At 36.3% G+C, this 14,747-nt stretch overlaps 1 protein-coding gene and 1 long non-coding RNA gene across 2 annotated transcripts in view; both read left to right on the forward strand.

The window, feature by feature from the left end:
• The window catches only part of LOC115211061 (probable serine/threonine-protein kinase dyrk2), a 38,308-nt gene extending 26,803 nt beyond the window's left edge, over window positions 1–11,505 (forward strand). Inside the window, exons 2-3 of the mRNA XM_029779949.2 lie at window positions 1,840–1,908; window positions 8,877–11,505. Of these exons, the coding sequence (XP_029635809.1) occupies window positions 1,840–1,908; window positions 8,877–10,460 (1,653 nt within the window). The 3' untranslated portion in view covers window positions 10,461–11,505. The remainder of the gene's footprint in view (window positions 1–1,839; window positions 1,909–8,876) is intronic.
• A 1,554-nt stretch (window positions 11,506–13,059) lies between these two features.
• LOC118762871 lies at window positions 13,060–13,852 on the forward strand. Its single transcript, XR_004998620.1, has 2 exons — window positions 13,060–13,468; window positions 13,667–13,852. It is a non-coding gene; the product is annotated as an uncharacterized LOC118762871 (long non-coding RNA).
• Window positions 13,853–14,747: the final 895 nt, after the last annotated feature.

Below are 14,747 nucleotides of genomic sequence, written 5' to 3' on the forward strand. Positions count from 1 at the left end.
AACCTATTTTATTAAACCTACACATACACACAAATGCAAAATGTCCACACACACACACATGTATATATATATATATATATATGTATGTATGTATGTATGTATGTATGTGTGTGTCTGTCCCCCTACCATTGTTTGACAACCGATGCTGGTATGATTATGTCCTGGTAACTTAGCAGGTCAGCAAAAGACCGACAGAATAAGTGCTGGGCTTACTAAGAATAAGTCCTGGGGTTGATTTCTTCAACTAAACCCTTTAAGGCAGTGCTCCAGCATGGCTACAGTCAAATGACTGAAACAAGTAAAAGAATAAAAGAATTAAAAAATTAAAAAATAACAAAAGATTTAAATTACTGAGTGAGTGGTTGGCGTTAGGAAGGGCATCCAGCTGTAGAAACATTGCCAGATAAGACTGGAGCCTGGTGCAGCCTTCTGGCTTCCCAGATCCCCGGTCAAACCGTCCAACCCATGTTAGCATGGAGAATGGACGTTAAACGACGATGATGATGATGATGGCATGACTGTGTGGTAAGAAATTTGCTTCCCACCCACATGGTTTCAGGTTCACTCCCACTGCATGGAACCTTGGGCTGACCGAAGCCTTGTGAATGGATTTGGTAGACAGAAATTGAAAGAATAATGCTGCGAGCTGGCAGAAACGTTAGCACGCCGGGTGAAATGCTTAGCGGTATTTCGTCTGCCGCTACGTTCTGAGTTCAAATTCCGCCGAAGTCGACTTTGCCTTTCATCCTTTCGGGGTTGATTAAATATGTACCATTTATGCACTGGGGTCAATACAATCGACTCAATCCCTTTGTCTGTCCTTGTTTGTCTAGTCTGTGTGTAGCCCCTTGTGGGTAGTAAGGAAATAAGAAATTGAAAGAAGTGCATGTGTGCGTGTTTTTGTGTCTCTGTCTCCCACTATTGTCTGACATCTGGTGTTAGTATGTTTATGCCCCCATAACTTAGCAGTTCGGCAAAAGAGACTGATAGAATACCAGGCTTAATATATAAAAAATAAGTACTGAGGTTGATTTATTCAACTAAATTTTCTTCAAGATAGTGTTCCAGCATGGCCACAGTCTAAAGCAGAAACCAGTAAAGGATAAAAGATTTAGATATATTTTACATGATTCAGTTACTGCCTTGACTTTATTTTGAGGTATTGGAGTTCTTCAAATGCTGTTGTCCTCGTTGCAACTCTTGTGTGAATCTTGATGTCTAGGCCTCTTTTTTTAATATGGAACTTTATGACTAGGTTCTTGTCAAGTTAGTTTTGGAAATCAAATGATATATGATGATGACAACTGCGGCAATGATGGATATATATATATATCATCATCGTTTAACGTCCGTTTTCCATGCTGGAATGGGTTGGACGGTTTGACTGGGATCTGGGAAGCCAGGATGCTGCACCAAGCTCCAGTCTGATCTGGCAGCTGAATGCCCTTCCTAACGCCAACCACTCCATGAGTGTAGTGGGTGCTTTTTACATGCCACTGGCATATATATATATATATATATATATATATATATACACACACAAGGGCATGATGTTAGGAAGGGCATCCAGCTGTAGAAACTTTGCCAGATCAGATTGAGCCTGGTGCAGCTTTCTGACTCACCAGTCCTCAGTCACATCGTCCAACCCATGCTGGCATGGGTTGGACGATGTGACTGGAAAGCAGATGTTAAACGATGAAGATAATGATGATGTCTAGAGAATGACTCTGTTTCTTGTTTTAAGATTGAACCAGATCTGACTTGTTTCATAAAAATAAAGACTCCCTGACTTTTGTTGACGCTGTATTCTATAACATTGATTCTTTATGATATTTCCAGTCTGAAGAACCAAAACCGAAGAGAGCACGGGGTCGACCGAAAGGAAGTAAAAACAAGAAACCTTCTAAGGTTGGTGCAAATTCTTTAAAATGTCGCATGTCACGTCTGAAATGTTGTGTGCCATACCATATCTGAAATTTTGTGTGTCCTATTTGAAATTTTGTGTGTCCTATTTGAAATTTTGTGTGTCCTATTTGACATTTTGTGTGTCCTATTTGAAATTTTGTGTGTCCTATTTGACATTCTGTGTGTTCTAATTGAAATTTTGTGTGTTTATCTGCATGATTAATTGGTGTTTGCTTTGTATTTCATAGGATCTCTTTGAAAAACAAGTTAGTTCCATTGCTTTTGATTTTTGCATATTTGACACCTAATGGAGTCAGATTACACTGCAATGATTATATCCATAATCACATTGATCATGTTGCCTATTTTGGTTTCAATCTTATTTATATTTATTTCATTGAATGATGTCACAATGTTTGCAATGTTTGATTTGTGCCTTGTAAATATTGTTGAAGAAGCTAGCAATAATTTTAAAATAGCTAGAATATCAGTGGAAGTTGTTGTTTAAGTCCTGACCAAAGATATTCCAGCCATGACATCTTGTCTTTTGATCAGACAGTGAATCTAGAACTACATTATATCCAATGAATCCTTCCTTTCCTAAAACAAATGGGGCATTTTTTTAGGGAGATTCAGCTGCTATTTCTAGTCTGTTGAATGAACACATAGAAGAGGCTCCTTTTTTGTTGATGAAAATGTAATGTAGAGATGGAGATGAGCCAGTATGGATGCTGTTCCTTCTATAAAAGACAATAAGCATTTGTCTTACTGGGAAACACGGTGTGTTGAGTTACTCCTTACTCTTAAAATTTTAAACTGGTTAATAGTCCTAATTGTGTTTAAAAAGTGTTTGTGCGTTTGATGTATGTGTTTGACAGTCTTCTGTTAAAGGTTGGTGTTCATTATGTATTTGATTAAAGCTGTACCTGATGAAATGTTTGACTGAAGTTGTATTGAAAGATGTGTTTGATTATGATTGTGGTACTGGTGGTGCTGTTGGTAGAATCATTTAAGAGACTGAAACATAAATAGTTATTGACTAAGGGTAAAATATTAAATACAAGTTATGTGTTCAATATATATTATGATTACTAATCATCATCATTATGTTATGATCATTGTCAATCTCATCCTATTCTACATTTGGGTACTTTTATCTATATATTTAGCTTGCTTGCCAATCATGTGGTTTTGGGTTCAGTCCCACTGCATACACCTTGGGCAATTGCCTTCTAAAGCCTTGGATCAACCAAAGCATCGTGAGTGAATGAGGTTGAGGGAAACTGAAAGAAGCCCACCATGTGTGTGTGTGTGTGTATGTATCCTTTCTAGTTATCGTGATGGTTGTAAATGAGCATCATTGTTATATAAGTGAGGTTATTTGTTTCCAGTCTTCTATGAAATGTGTAGCTATGAGAAAATATTAGCCTTGCTTGGAAACAGGCTCTATAGTTGGCACTAGGAAGGGGATCTGGCCATAGAAAAATCTGCTTCAACAAATTCCATCTCATTCATGCAAGCATAGAAAAGTGAGGCATTAATTGATGATGATGATGGTGATGATGATGGACTGCATCTATCACAAAGGCAACACTATGAAAGTGTGATAACTAAGATGAAGGCCTTGCAGTTTGATACCTATGCTAATGAATAATGCATACTGGGTAAATAATTATTGAAAGATGGTGCAAATGGTTAGAGCAGTGGTTTTCAACCAGGGTTCCGCGAATACAGTCCAGGGGTTCCGCAAGAAGTTACAAAACTGCTAAAATCGGCAGTAATTTTTAATTCTCCTGTGCAGATATGTGTGCATAAGACTATTAAATTATTGCACAGGGGTTCCTCGAGCCAGTGGAATGTTTCCTTGGGGTTCCGCTCCAGCCAAAAGTTTGAAAAGCACTGGGTTAGAGTACAAGAACAGCTTGAGTAAAAGAGAACGTAGATCTGATAAGATGGGGCTTCACATATGAAAAATATATTGAAGACTCATTCAGCACACACCATCATGGGAACATAGAGATGGTGGTGGTGGTAGTGGATATAGTGATCAAGCGAGGCTGTGGATGTGGGTATATTCTTTGTGTTGCATTTGATGTGTATGAAATGCGTTTCTGGTGTGTTACTTTTATCTGTCTTTTACAATTAATAGCAGGCAAGGCTTTTGTAGTTCAGCTCACTTTGAACCTGGAACCATATGGTTCCAGGTTTGATACCATTGCACAGAAAATTGCAAAGTTATAGATTGCCTGAGGTTGGCCAATGTTCTATGAATAAAATTTTTTATGTGTGTGTGTATCAGTATGAAGTGAATTAAAAATAATGTATCAAATACAAACACCTTGTAGGAGCCATACCTACCTGAGTTATTTATCTTTCTTCATACCAAAAAAGACAAACAAAAACAAAACAATGAGTTACCTTTTATTTAAAGGAAATAATGAAGAAAATAAACACTCTTGAAAGTGATGCTCCAAGAGGGCTGTAGTATCTATGGCTGATACCAGTAAAAAATATAAGAAAATTTGGTGTATGGATGTTTGGGTGGAAACTGTCCTTGTCTGTTATCATGACAGTGGTACTGACATGCATACGCTCTCTCTCTCTCTCTCTCACACACACATATCCGGAGACAAATCATGTACGTATGACAAATATGCTAGTCATAAGATATAAATTAGTTTACATATTTAAAAAATTTAATCACTGAAGTTAATTAGTCAGGGTATTGATTATGTATAATAAAATTTTCAATAGAAGAAAAAAATTGATTATCTATAAACTTTTTAATGAAATACTATAAATTCTGACTTGAAACAGCTTAACTAGCAACACATACTGATTCTTTTCTAAATTGTTATCAACTTTTGAAATACAGGTTTCAAGTCTTGGCACAAGGCCAGCAGTTTTGGGGTGGGGATAAGTTGATTACATCAACCCTGGTACTCAACTGGTACTTATTTTATCAACCCCTGATACGTCGAAAGGCAAAGTTGACCTTAGCAGCATTTGAACTCAGAGCGTAACAATGAACAAGCATTTTGCTTGGCTTGCTAACAATTCTGCAAGTTTGCCACCTTCAAATTTTGAAATATTTACTCTTTTACTTGCTTCAGTCATTTGACTGTGGCCATGCTGCAGCACCGCCTTTAGTTGAGCAAATCGATCTAGGACTTATTCTTTGTAAGCCTAGTACTTATTCTATCAGTCTCTTTTGCTGAACTGCTAAGTTACAGTGATGTAAACACACCAGCATCGGTTGTCAAGCGATGTTAGGGGGACAAACATATACGCATACATACATATACACATATATATATATATATATATATATATATATATATATATATACATATATACAACGGCTTCTTTCAGTTTCCGTCTACCAAATCCACTCACAAGGCTTTGGTCAGCCCGAGGCTATAGTAGAAGACACTTGCCCTAGGTGCCATGCAGTGGGACTGAACCCAGAATCATATGGTTGGCAAGCAAGTTACTTACCACATAGCCACTCCTATACCTATGTTATTGTTAGCAAATACTTTATAAATTGTTAGATAATAGATACAGACTTTAAAGTGGCTATTGTGAGTTAACCACTACAGATTTTGAAATGGCTATTATTAACTAGTCATTACAGATCTTAAAGTAGTCCAGGGTCTATACTGAAATATATTTGACTCCTGTGAAAGACATTATCTACTTGTGTTGTAAATGGTAGCTACACAGTTGATTTGACCTATATATTTAACCCTTTCGTTACCTTTTTTCTCATGCCTTATTTTCAATGAATTTGGAAAATAACGAATTATTTAGAAAAATAACTGTCTTATTTAAGCTGGTGTTAGGCAGTGAATTGGCAGAATTGTTGGCATGCCAGGCAAAATTTTTATTGGCATTTTGTCTGTCTTTGTATTCTGAGTTCATATTGTGCTAGGGTTGACTTTACATTTGACCTTTCGATAAAATGAGTACCAATTTATCACTGGGGCCTTTGTAACTCACTTATCCCCTCACCTGAAATTACTAGCCATGTGCTTAAATTTGAAACCATTATTAAGATGGTGTGAAGGTGGAAAGCTGACAGAATCTTAGTACATCAGGCAAAATGCTTAGCAATATTTTTTCTGGTTTTACATTTTGAGTTTAAATTCTACCAAAGTTGATTCTGCTTTTTATCCTTCCAGAGTCAATAAGATAGGTACCAGTTGAGCTTTTCCCCCTGAAATTTCAGACCTTGTGCCTACAGTAGAAAAAATTATTAAGCTAGTGTTTAGAACATTGGTATTAGGAAGAGCATCCAGCTGTAGAAACTCTACCAGATCAAGATTGGAGCCTGGTGCAGCCATCTGGTTCGCTAGCCCTCAGTCAAAATCGTCCAACTCATGCTAGCATGGAAAGCGGACCTTAAACGATGATGATGAATGTTTAGAACATAATTTAATGTGAACTTTTGATGGAAGGCTTTGATTTAGATCATTTTTAAACAAGAGGTTATTGTAGAACTAGGAGCAGTCATGGGTGGGTTGGTATCAGAAGAATTAATAAAACATCAGTACAACTATTAATAGTTATCGCCAAGCTAATATGGCAGTCCATGAATATAGGATGAAAGCTGCCGTTGATTAGCTCCAAGAGGCCATCGCCTCTAGCTATATGACACACGAACCTGTGTCCATGGACTGCCATATTAGCTTGGCAATAACTATTAATGTCCAGTACTGCTGCCATAGTCTCCTTTAGAGAGACTTAGAAATAGTAATATTTCTATCAGTACAACTATGATTACTGATAGATCCATTAATACTGATATCAGTTACTGGAATTTATTTATTAACTGTTGATAACTAGATCATTATTTGTCATTGACCTACTATTGTCTTCTTCTCACCACATAATATATTCAACTAGCAGTATCGCCCGGCGTTGCTCAGGTTTGTAAGGGAAATAACTATATAAGCATTTTTAGAGAGTTATAGCCAAAAAATAGCAAAAAAATGCATTAAAATGGGAAAAAAATGATGGTAAATTTTTTTTTAAATCATTGACTCATCGTAGACATTTTTAGAGAGTTACTTCCCTTATATAATAGCGAAAAAATGCGTTAAAATGGGAAAAAATGATGGTAAATTTTTTTTTAAATCGTAGACTCATCGTAGACGTGCGCTAATACCCAGAAGGGCTCGATATGAATCACGACTATAAGATACCCGGTTTTGGTTAAACTGCACCGCAAAATGTGGGAGTAGTTAGGAATCTAAATCGAAGGGGACAGACACACAACTTCTCTTTTATATATAAAGATTACCCTTTTGATGCTCTCTGCATTAAATATGTTGGATCTTTTCCTTTTGAACGGCACTTTTCAACACAATTTCTAGTTTACTAAACACTTGTAAACTTCGTTTACTGGTAGAATGTGTTTATAAAACATCATTTTTTCTTGGCTTTATTGAGAAAATTCTATATGTTGTAAGATATTTTGTCTTTAATTTCGAGCATTTCGGCAATTTTAACCAATCGCTTACGTCCATTTACGTAAATAACATTCTGTGCATAATGAATATGTCCCTCCTTTAAGAAACAGATTGGGTTTATTTACATTTGTGAAGAAAAAAAGATACCCTTCCCCCACCCCTAACCCTAAATCTAACTAACCCTAACTCTCACCCTAAATCTAAAATAAATTGAAATGCAATAGATCGATACTAAGGTTATAATTATAGGTGACAATTTCATACGATACCGCTACGGAAAATGGGATTTTTTTCTAGCGGTGTCAAATGAAAATGTCACCCATAATTATGGCCCTAGTATCGATCTATTGCATTTCAATCTATTTTAGATTTAGGGTGAGAGTTAGGGTTAGGGGTGGGGGAAGGGTATTTTTTTCTTCACAAATGTAAATAAACCCAATCTGTTTCTTAAACGAGGGACATATTCATTATGCACAGAATGTTATTTACCTAAATGGACGTAAGCGATTGGTTAAAATTGCCGAAATGCTCAAAATTAAAGACAAAATATCTTACAACCAATAGAATTTTCTCAATAAAGCCAAGAAAAAATGATGTTCTATAAACACATTCTACCAGTAAACGAAGTTTAAAACTTTTTAGTTGCCTAGAAATTATGTTATAAAGTGCCGTTCAAAAGGAAAAGATCTAATATGTTAATACTAACTTAACTACTGTAAATACACCACTCTGAGATCTATATAATGATTACAGTACACACACTCACACACATACATGCAGGGTGACCAAAAATTTGCTCAACCATTTAATATATACAAATATATTAAATGGTAGCTTCAGTTTTGGGCCACCTGTGTGTATGTGTATGTTTGTACACATATACATATACATACATAAATTTATATATATATATATATATGCAGATGCCTGACCAGCAAGGGGAAGCGGCTGACCTCCCTTGTTCGAAGGTTATAATGGACACAGGCTCGTGTGTCACATAGCTAGCTAGAGGCGATGGCCTCTTGGAGCTAATCAATGGCAGCATTCGTCCTATATTTCTGGACTGCCATATTAGCTTGGCGATAACTGTTGATATATATATATACACATACACGAAGGGCTGCTGAAAAGTTCCTGGCTTTGGGTAAAAGAAAATAAATGAGGATCAGTTACTTATGATTTTATTCAACAAATCCCCCTCTCAGATACACACACATATTGCAATGGTCCTTCAGTTTTTCTAAGCCCTGTAAAAGAACACAGAAGATTGGGCCTCCAACCAGACCTTTCATAATACCCTTAAAGCCAGGAACTTTTCAGCTCCTTCTCCTGTGCATGTATATGTATGTATGTATAATACATACACATACACACACACATATTCCTATAAATCTAATTCATTGACAGCCTTGTTTAATTTGTTCTCCAAAAGCTACACTTATTTTTCCATTTGTGGTAAATCTGTTTTTTCTCTTTTTTGTCTTCGTTTCTCTTCAGTTTCAGGAAATTTTGAGGCCTGTAAAGTACAAGGCATTGCTTAAGGTTCAGAAAAACAAAACTGTTTCTAAGAAGTCTCTACATAAATGGTCAAAAAGAATGATTCATGATCTTCAGGCAAATCCTACCCAACTCCAAAACGTTCAAACTGATAGTTCAAATAACCCTAATAGGGTAAATAATAAATTTGCCAATTCAAAAAACAACGGTTTGAAGAAAATGAAGAATTCTGTGATGCCTCAAAATTCGTCTAAATGTAAGACCAATCAAGGTTCAGTTATTTCTAATCACAGTAAGAAAAGACCTGAAGTCACTGTCCCAAGAAAAATTAAAACATCAATGAACAGCAAATGTCAAGTAGATAAGAAATGTGACCCGACAAAAATGAATTCTAAATCTATACATTTTCCAAACAACAATCAGGGTCAGAGAATCCTATCCAGTCGTAAGAACTCTGCCATAACGAAGCAGCTTCAAACTCCTGTTAATTACAGAAGGAAAAGTTGTGGGTTATGTGATCAATCATCAGTTCGTAGACATAAAGCTACATCCAAACGCTTTTGCAGTGACCCATCGTCATACAAATGCAGCCGGTCGTTACCAACTCTGAGGAGATCTCAACGGATAAGAACTATTTGTGATAAATTTTCAAATTCAACCATCAGTAGTGAAAACTCGCCACCATCTTCTGCAGTTTATTATTCTTCGCCTGGATTTTTAGTGCCATTACGAAGGCGCCGGTCTTCTAAAACTGCTCATTCCACTCAGACACAGCTTCGGAATGTTTCTCAACCCTGTTCTTCACATCATTCCCCTGCTGCTGTTAATAGCACTACTAGTCTTTCCTCTCATACCACTGGTACTACTACCACTACTATTACTACTACTACTACTACCACAGGTCTTTCTTCTCCTGCCGCTGCACCTCCTTCTTCTACTGCTTCTTCCCCTCCATCTTCTGTATTGTCTGCTTCTACTAACAATTTACATCACCTCTCTTCTTTATCACAATCTACACCCAAGGATTTTCCATTTGAGTGCCAAGCTGGTGGTTTCACACCAGCTAATCAGTCTAAAGACATGACAGATGCTGTACACATAGTTAGACCTTGCGGTCAACTTTCTCCTAACAACTGTTCAATGAAAATGTTGAAGTGTCACCGGTTGCGCCACATGGCACCAGGATCAGGAGATGTGGCAGCAACTAGCGTAGTTTGCAGACACCACTGTTCCGCTGCCAGACACTTGGACAACAAATGTCATAACATGCATATGAATACACAACCATGCCTTCCAAACATCAGATCAGCTGTTCAAGTGGCTGCTTCTATGATTTCGTCAAGAATTACCGACAAGAGCGTCAGCATCTATAACCATTCTTTAGGAAAACAATCTGGAAGTGTGTGCCAATCTTACGAACAACTCAATATTGTACTGAGTCCATTTGAAAAACAGATTTTCGAACTGCACCGACAAGAACATGAACAAAGAATGGCAATGGAAGAAGAGCGACATCAAATGAAAATGGATCTCATGCGATTGAAGAAAAAGGCTTTAGAGAGTAAACTAAAACTAAAGAATTAATCTATGCAATTCTGTTGTAGAACTACAGCAAAGGGGCTTGAAGAAGAATTTACTGGCATGTTTTTTAATTAAGTACCTGTCTGTGTGTATGTGTGTGTGCATACTTGTGGATGTTAGTCTGTGTGTGTTTACATGTTTATAATATTTAGTATGTGTGAATTGTTTCTGTTTGTTAATGTTTTACTAATCTGGTATTAACTAATTACAGTATTCTCTCCACTCATTAATACTAATTTCTTTTCATCAACTCACATCACTAATATGATTTATATTTCATTCGTCTGTTATCACTTTCATCTCTTATTGTAAATTCATTCTCTTCACTGTTTCTCTTGGGTTTTACAGTGTAAAGGTAATAAGCTTTCTATTTAGTTTATGTCATTTCCAGTTGATTTGAATTCTCTCATCTATGTTAACCCAGAAAACTGTTTCAAATGCTAGTGTTTATTTTTGTTGTTGCTGTTACTAGTGCCAGTCCAACCCTAATGGAACAGACTTATAATCAAAGATGTTCCAGCTGTGACCACTGCATCTTATTATATATTCAGACAGTGTATCTACGGCTATATTCCCATGTATCCTTCCTTTTTAAGATCGGTAGAGTGTGACTTGAGAGATATTTGGCTGGCATTTCTTGCAGGCTGAGCGATCATGTAAAGGCTCTTATATTGTCTTGATAATGATAATAAGAATGTTTTATTTCTTTTGTAGCTAATCTATCTATCTCTACACAGCAGTCGCAATATACTGCACAATCTTGTTATCCAAACATTTTACTGATGTCATGTCAAAAAGGTCATTTTACCTTCTTTTGGTAAAATAGTAATTAGTTTTTACAATGAGATAGGGTGCTAGTCTAGTGCTGGGGTTGATATATTTGGCTAAATCCATCCTCTAAATATCAGCCTAAAAAACATTCAAGTAAGGTCGTTGCCAGTGCCACTGGACTGGCCCATGCACAGGTGGCACATAAAAAGCACCATTTGAGCATGGCCGCTGCTAGTACTGCCTGACTGGCTCTCGTGCCAGTGGCACATAAAAGCACTCACTACACTCAGAGTGGTTGGCGTTAGGAAGGGCATCCAGCTGTAGAAACTCTGCCGGATCAAATTGGAGCCTGGTGCAGCCATCTGGTTCGCCAGACCTCAGTCAAATTGTCCAACCCATGCTAGCATGGAAAGCGGATGTTAAACGATGATGATGATGATGAACTGTCAAGAACAAAACTACAGACAGTTGTCTCACAAAAGATTTGTGATTCTGAGCCATATAAAAGACTTGAGATATGATGTCTCACAAAAGACTTGGAGTATAGTGTTTTGTAAAAGGATTCATGATATGACACTATACAGAAGACTTTTAGTAGTGTGTTGTACCAAAGACTTGAGATATGTTCCTTACAAAAGACTTGTGACATAGTAACAAAGATTATTGATTTGGACTAGAGATACAGTACCATATAAAAGACCATGATTGGGTTATAGAAAGTTTAACCCTTTCGTTACCAACCTGGCTGAAACCGGCTCTGGCTCTTAGTACACATGTCTTGTTTTCATAAGTTTTGAATTAAAATCTTCCATCACAATTTATGTCCCCAACACTAGCTTAATGATAACTAAGTTATTTTACTAAATTCTTTGTTATATTTAAAACTAGCAGTATTGCCCGGCGTTGCTCGGGTTTGTAAGGGAAATAACTATATAAGCATTTTTAGAGAGTTATAGCCAAAAAATAGCAAAAAAATGCATTAAAAATGGGGGAAAAAATGATGGTAAATTTTTTTTTTAATCGTTGACTCGTCGTAGACATTTTTAGAGAGTTACTTCCCTTATATAATAGCGAAAAAATGCGTTAAAATGGAAAAAAATGATGGTAAATTATTTTTAAAATCGTAGACTCATCATAGACGCACGCTAATACCCAGAAGGGCTCGATATGAATCACGACTATAAGATACCCGGTTTTGGTTAAACTGCACCGCAAAATGTGGGAGTAGTTAGGAATCTAAATCGAAGGGGACAGACACACAACTTCAGTTTTATATATAAAGATAATTGGAAGGAATACAGAGCATCTCAAAATAAATACAGTAACGAAAGGGTTAAACATCAGTCACGACCAACCGTACCACAGCCTTCTTGGTCTTATCTTTATCCGATAGACAAACTGTTGGATAACTTTCTCTGTTTCTGTGCCTCTTGTGCTTTCTGTTGTCTTGTTCTCTTGCTTAAGCTATTAATTTTGTTCTGCTGCTTAAAGTCTGTGCATTGCTGTTTACGTTTGCATGTGTGTGCATATACTCATATATACGCACCAAATGCAGTGTTCACGCACACGCTTTTGTTTTGTTGCTTACAGTCTATACAATGCTGTTTACAGTTGCATGTGTGTGCATGTACTCAAGTATACATACCACATGCTATGCTCATACATACACATATAACAACCTCCACAGATGCATGCATACATCCACTGCACATATACACATACATATGCACACACACACACTCAATCAAATACAAACATATTTTGACTCTTGTTTTTTTTTTGTGAGTAGATGCCTTTTCTGTGTTTTTTGTGAGTAGATGCCTTTAGTATGTATGAATTGTTTCTGTTTGTTCATGTTTTACTAATCTGGTATTAACTAATTACAGTATTCTCTCTACTCACAAAAAAGGCATCTACTCACAAAAAACACAGAAAACACATTCATGCATTTACTTACATGCCTAACCACACACACACACACACACACACATTTGTTTTGTTGTTTTTAGAGCATTAAAGTTTCGCTCAGTTTTCTAAAATGTTATCTTTATCATGTTTCATGAACTGGAAAGTGTTGTTGTCCACACCCTTGCCATTAGGTCGCCTAAAAGGATCTACCCACGAACTAATCATATTCTCATCATAACTTCAGAGGCATCTACTCACAAATTAAGTCATATAGCCTGAAGGGTGTCTACCCATGATGTGGCCTTGCTTTTACTTTTAAACAGCTGAGTAGTGTTCTGCCTATGATCAACTCTCACTGTTAATTACATAAAGAAGAAGATTTGATGTTAAGATTTAATTGAACTACCCATGAACTAATCATACTCTCATCATAGCTCCAGAATCATCTACTCACAAATTAACCACAAATCAAGTCATATAGCCTGAAGGGTGTCTACCCATGATGTGGCTCTACTTTCACTTTTAAATAGTTGATTAGAGTTCTGCCTGTGAACTTTAATGTAGGATGAGTGTCTGCCTAAGAATTCACAACATCACTGTTAAAGAACTCCAAGAGTGTCTGCTCAGGAGTTCATTGTTAAACTCTACAGGAGATGATCAACCCTGTTAATTACATAAAGAAGAGGATTTGATGTTAAGATTTAATTGACTAATGTCAAACAACTGTTACAATGATACTAGTACTCCAATGCTCTTCTGCAGTCCCTAAAAAGAATATTAGAGGTCTTTTATATAACACATTAGCATTTAACCCTTTAGTGTTCAGATTACTCTGTTAAGTGTAATACTTTTTCACTCGAATTGTTTTGAATTAATCCTGGATCATCTTACAGCTTTGAGGTTTCAATTATGTGATTACTTATTTTTAGAGTGGCATTGTAGGTTAGGTGTGAGAGGCTAGACATCGCCAGTTTGAATATAAAACATGTAGAATATATTGGGCCGGATTTGGCCAGTTTAAACACTAAAGGGTTAAACCAGCCATATCTGACTTAAATATTCAACTTGAATATGTTAAATCTGGCCAAATCTGACCTGTCATACCTATCCTACAGTGTAATTTTAAAAATAAGTCAGATCATTGAAATCTCAAAGTTAGAATATAATGCATGATTAATTCAAAACAATGTGAATCAATAAGCATTACATTTGACAGAGTAATCTGAATGCTAAAGGGTTATACCAATGTTCTTTGATGAGCAATGATTTAGATAGTTCTCTTTCTATATAATAAACAACAAATTTCACAGGAACATACTCATGTTCCAACAATTTTTACCAAAATATATTTTAAACCTTTTTATGTTAGATTTTGCTAATCCCTGATAGAGTTAATTGCTAATTCTTTGAAGCAGAATTACACAAGGTTAGTTTTATATTCAGATATCATATTCCTGAATTTCGTCTCTAATTCAGTGGATTGTGAAAAAATGCATTCACTTTACTTCAACAAGCATCAGTATTGCTTCTGAAAGGAATATTTCTTTAACCATTTAGCCATATCAGACCCAAATATTCAACCTGTTTTATATTTCAAACTGGAATATAAAT

This window comes from Octopus sinensis, linkage group LG4 (genome assembly GCF_006345805.1).
Source record: "Octopus sinensis linkage group LG4, ASM634580v1, whole genome shotgun sequence".
NCBI classification, from domain to species: domain Eukaryota; kingdom Metazoa; phylum Mollusca; class Cephalopoda; order Octopoda; family Octopodidae; genus Octopus; species Octopus sinensis.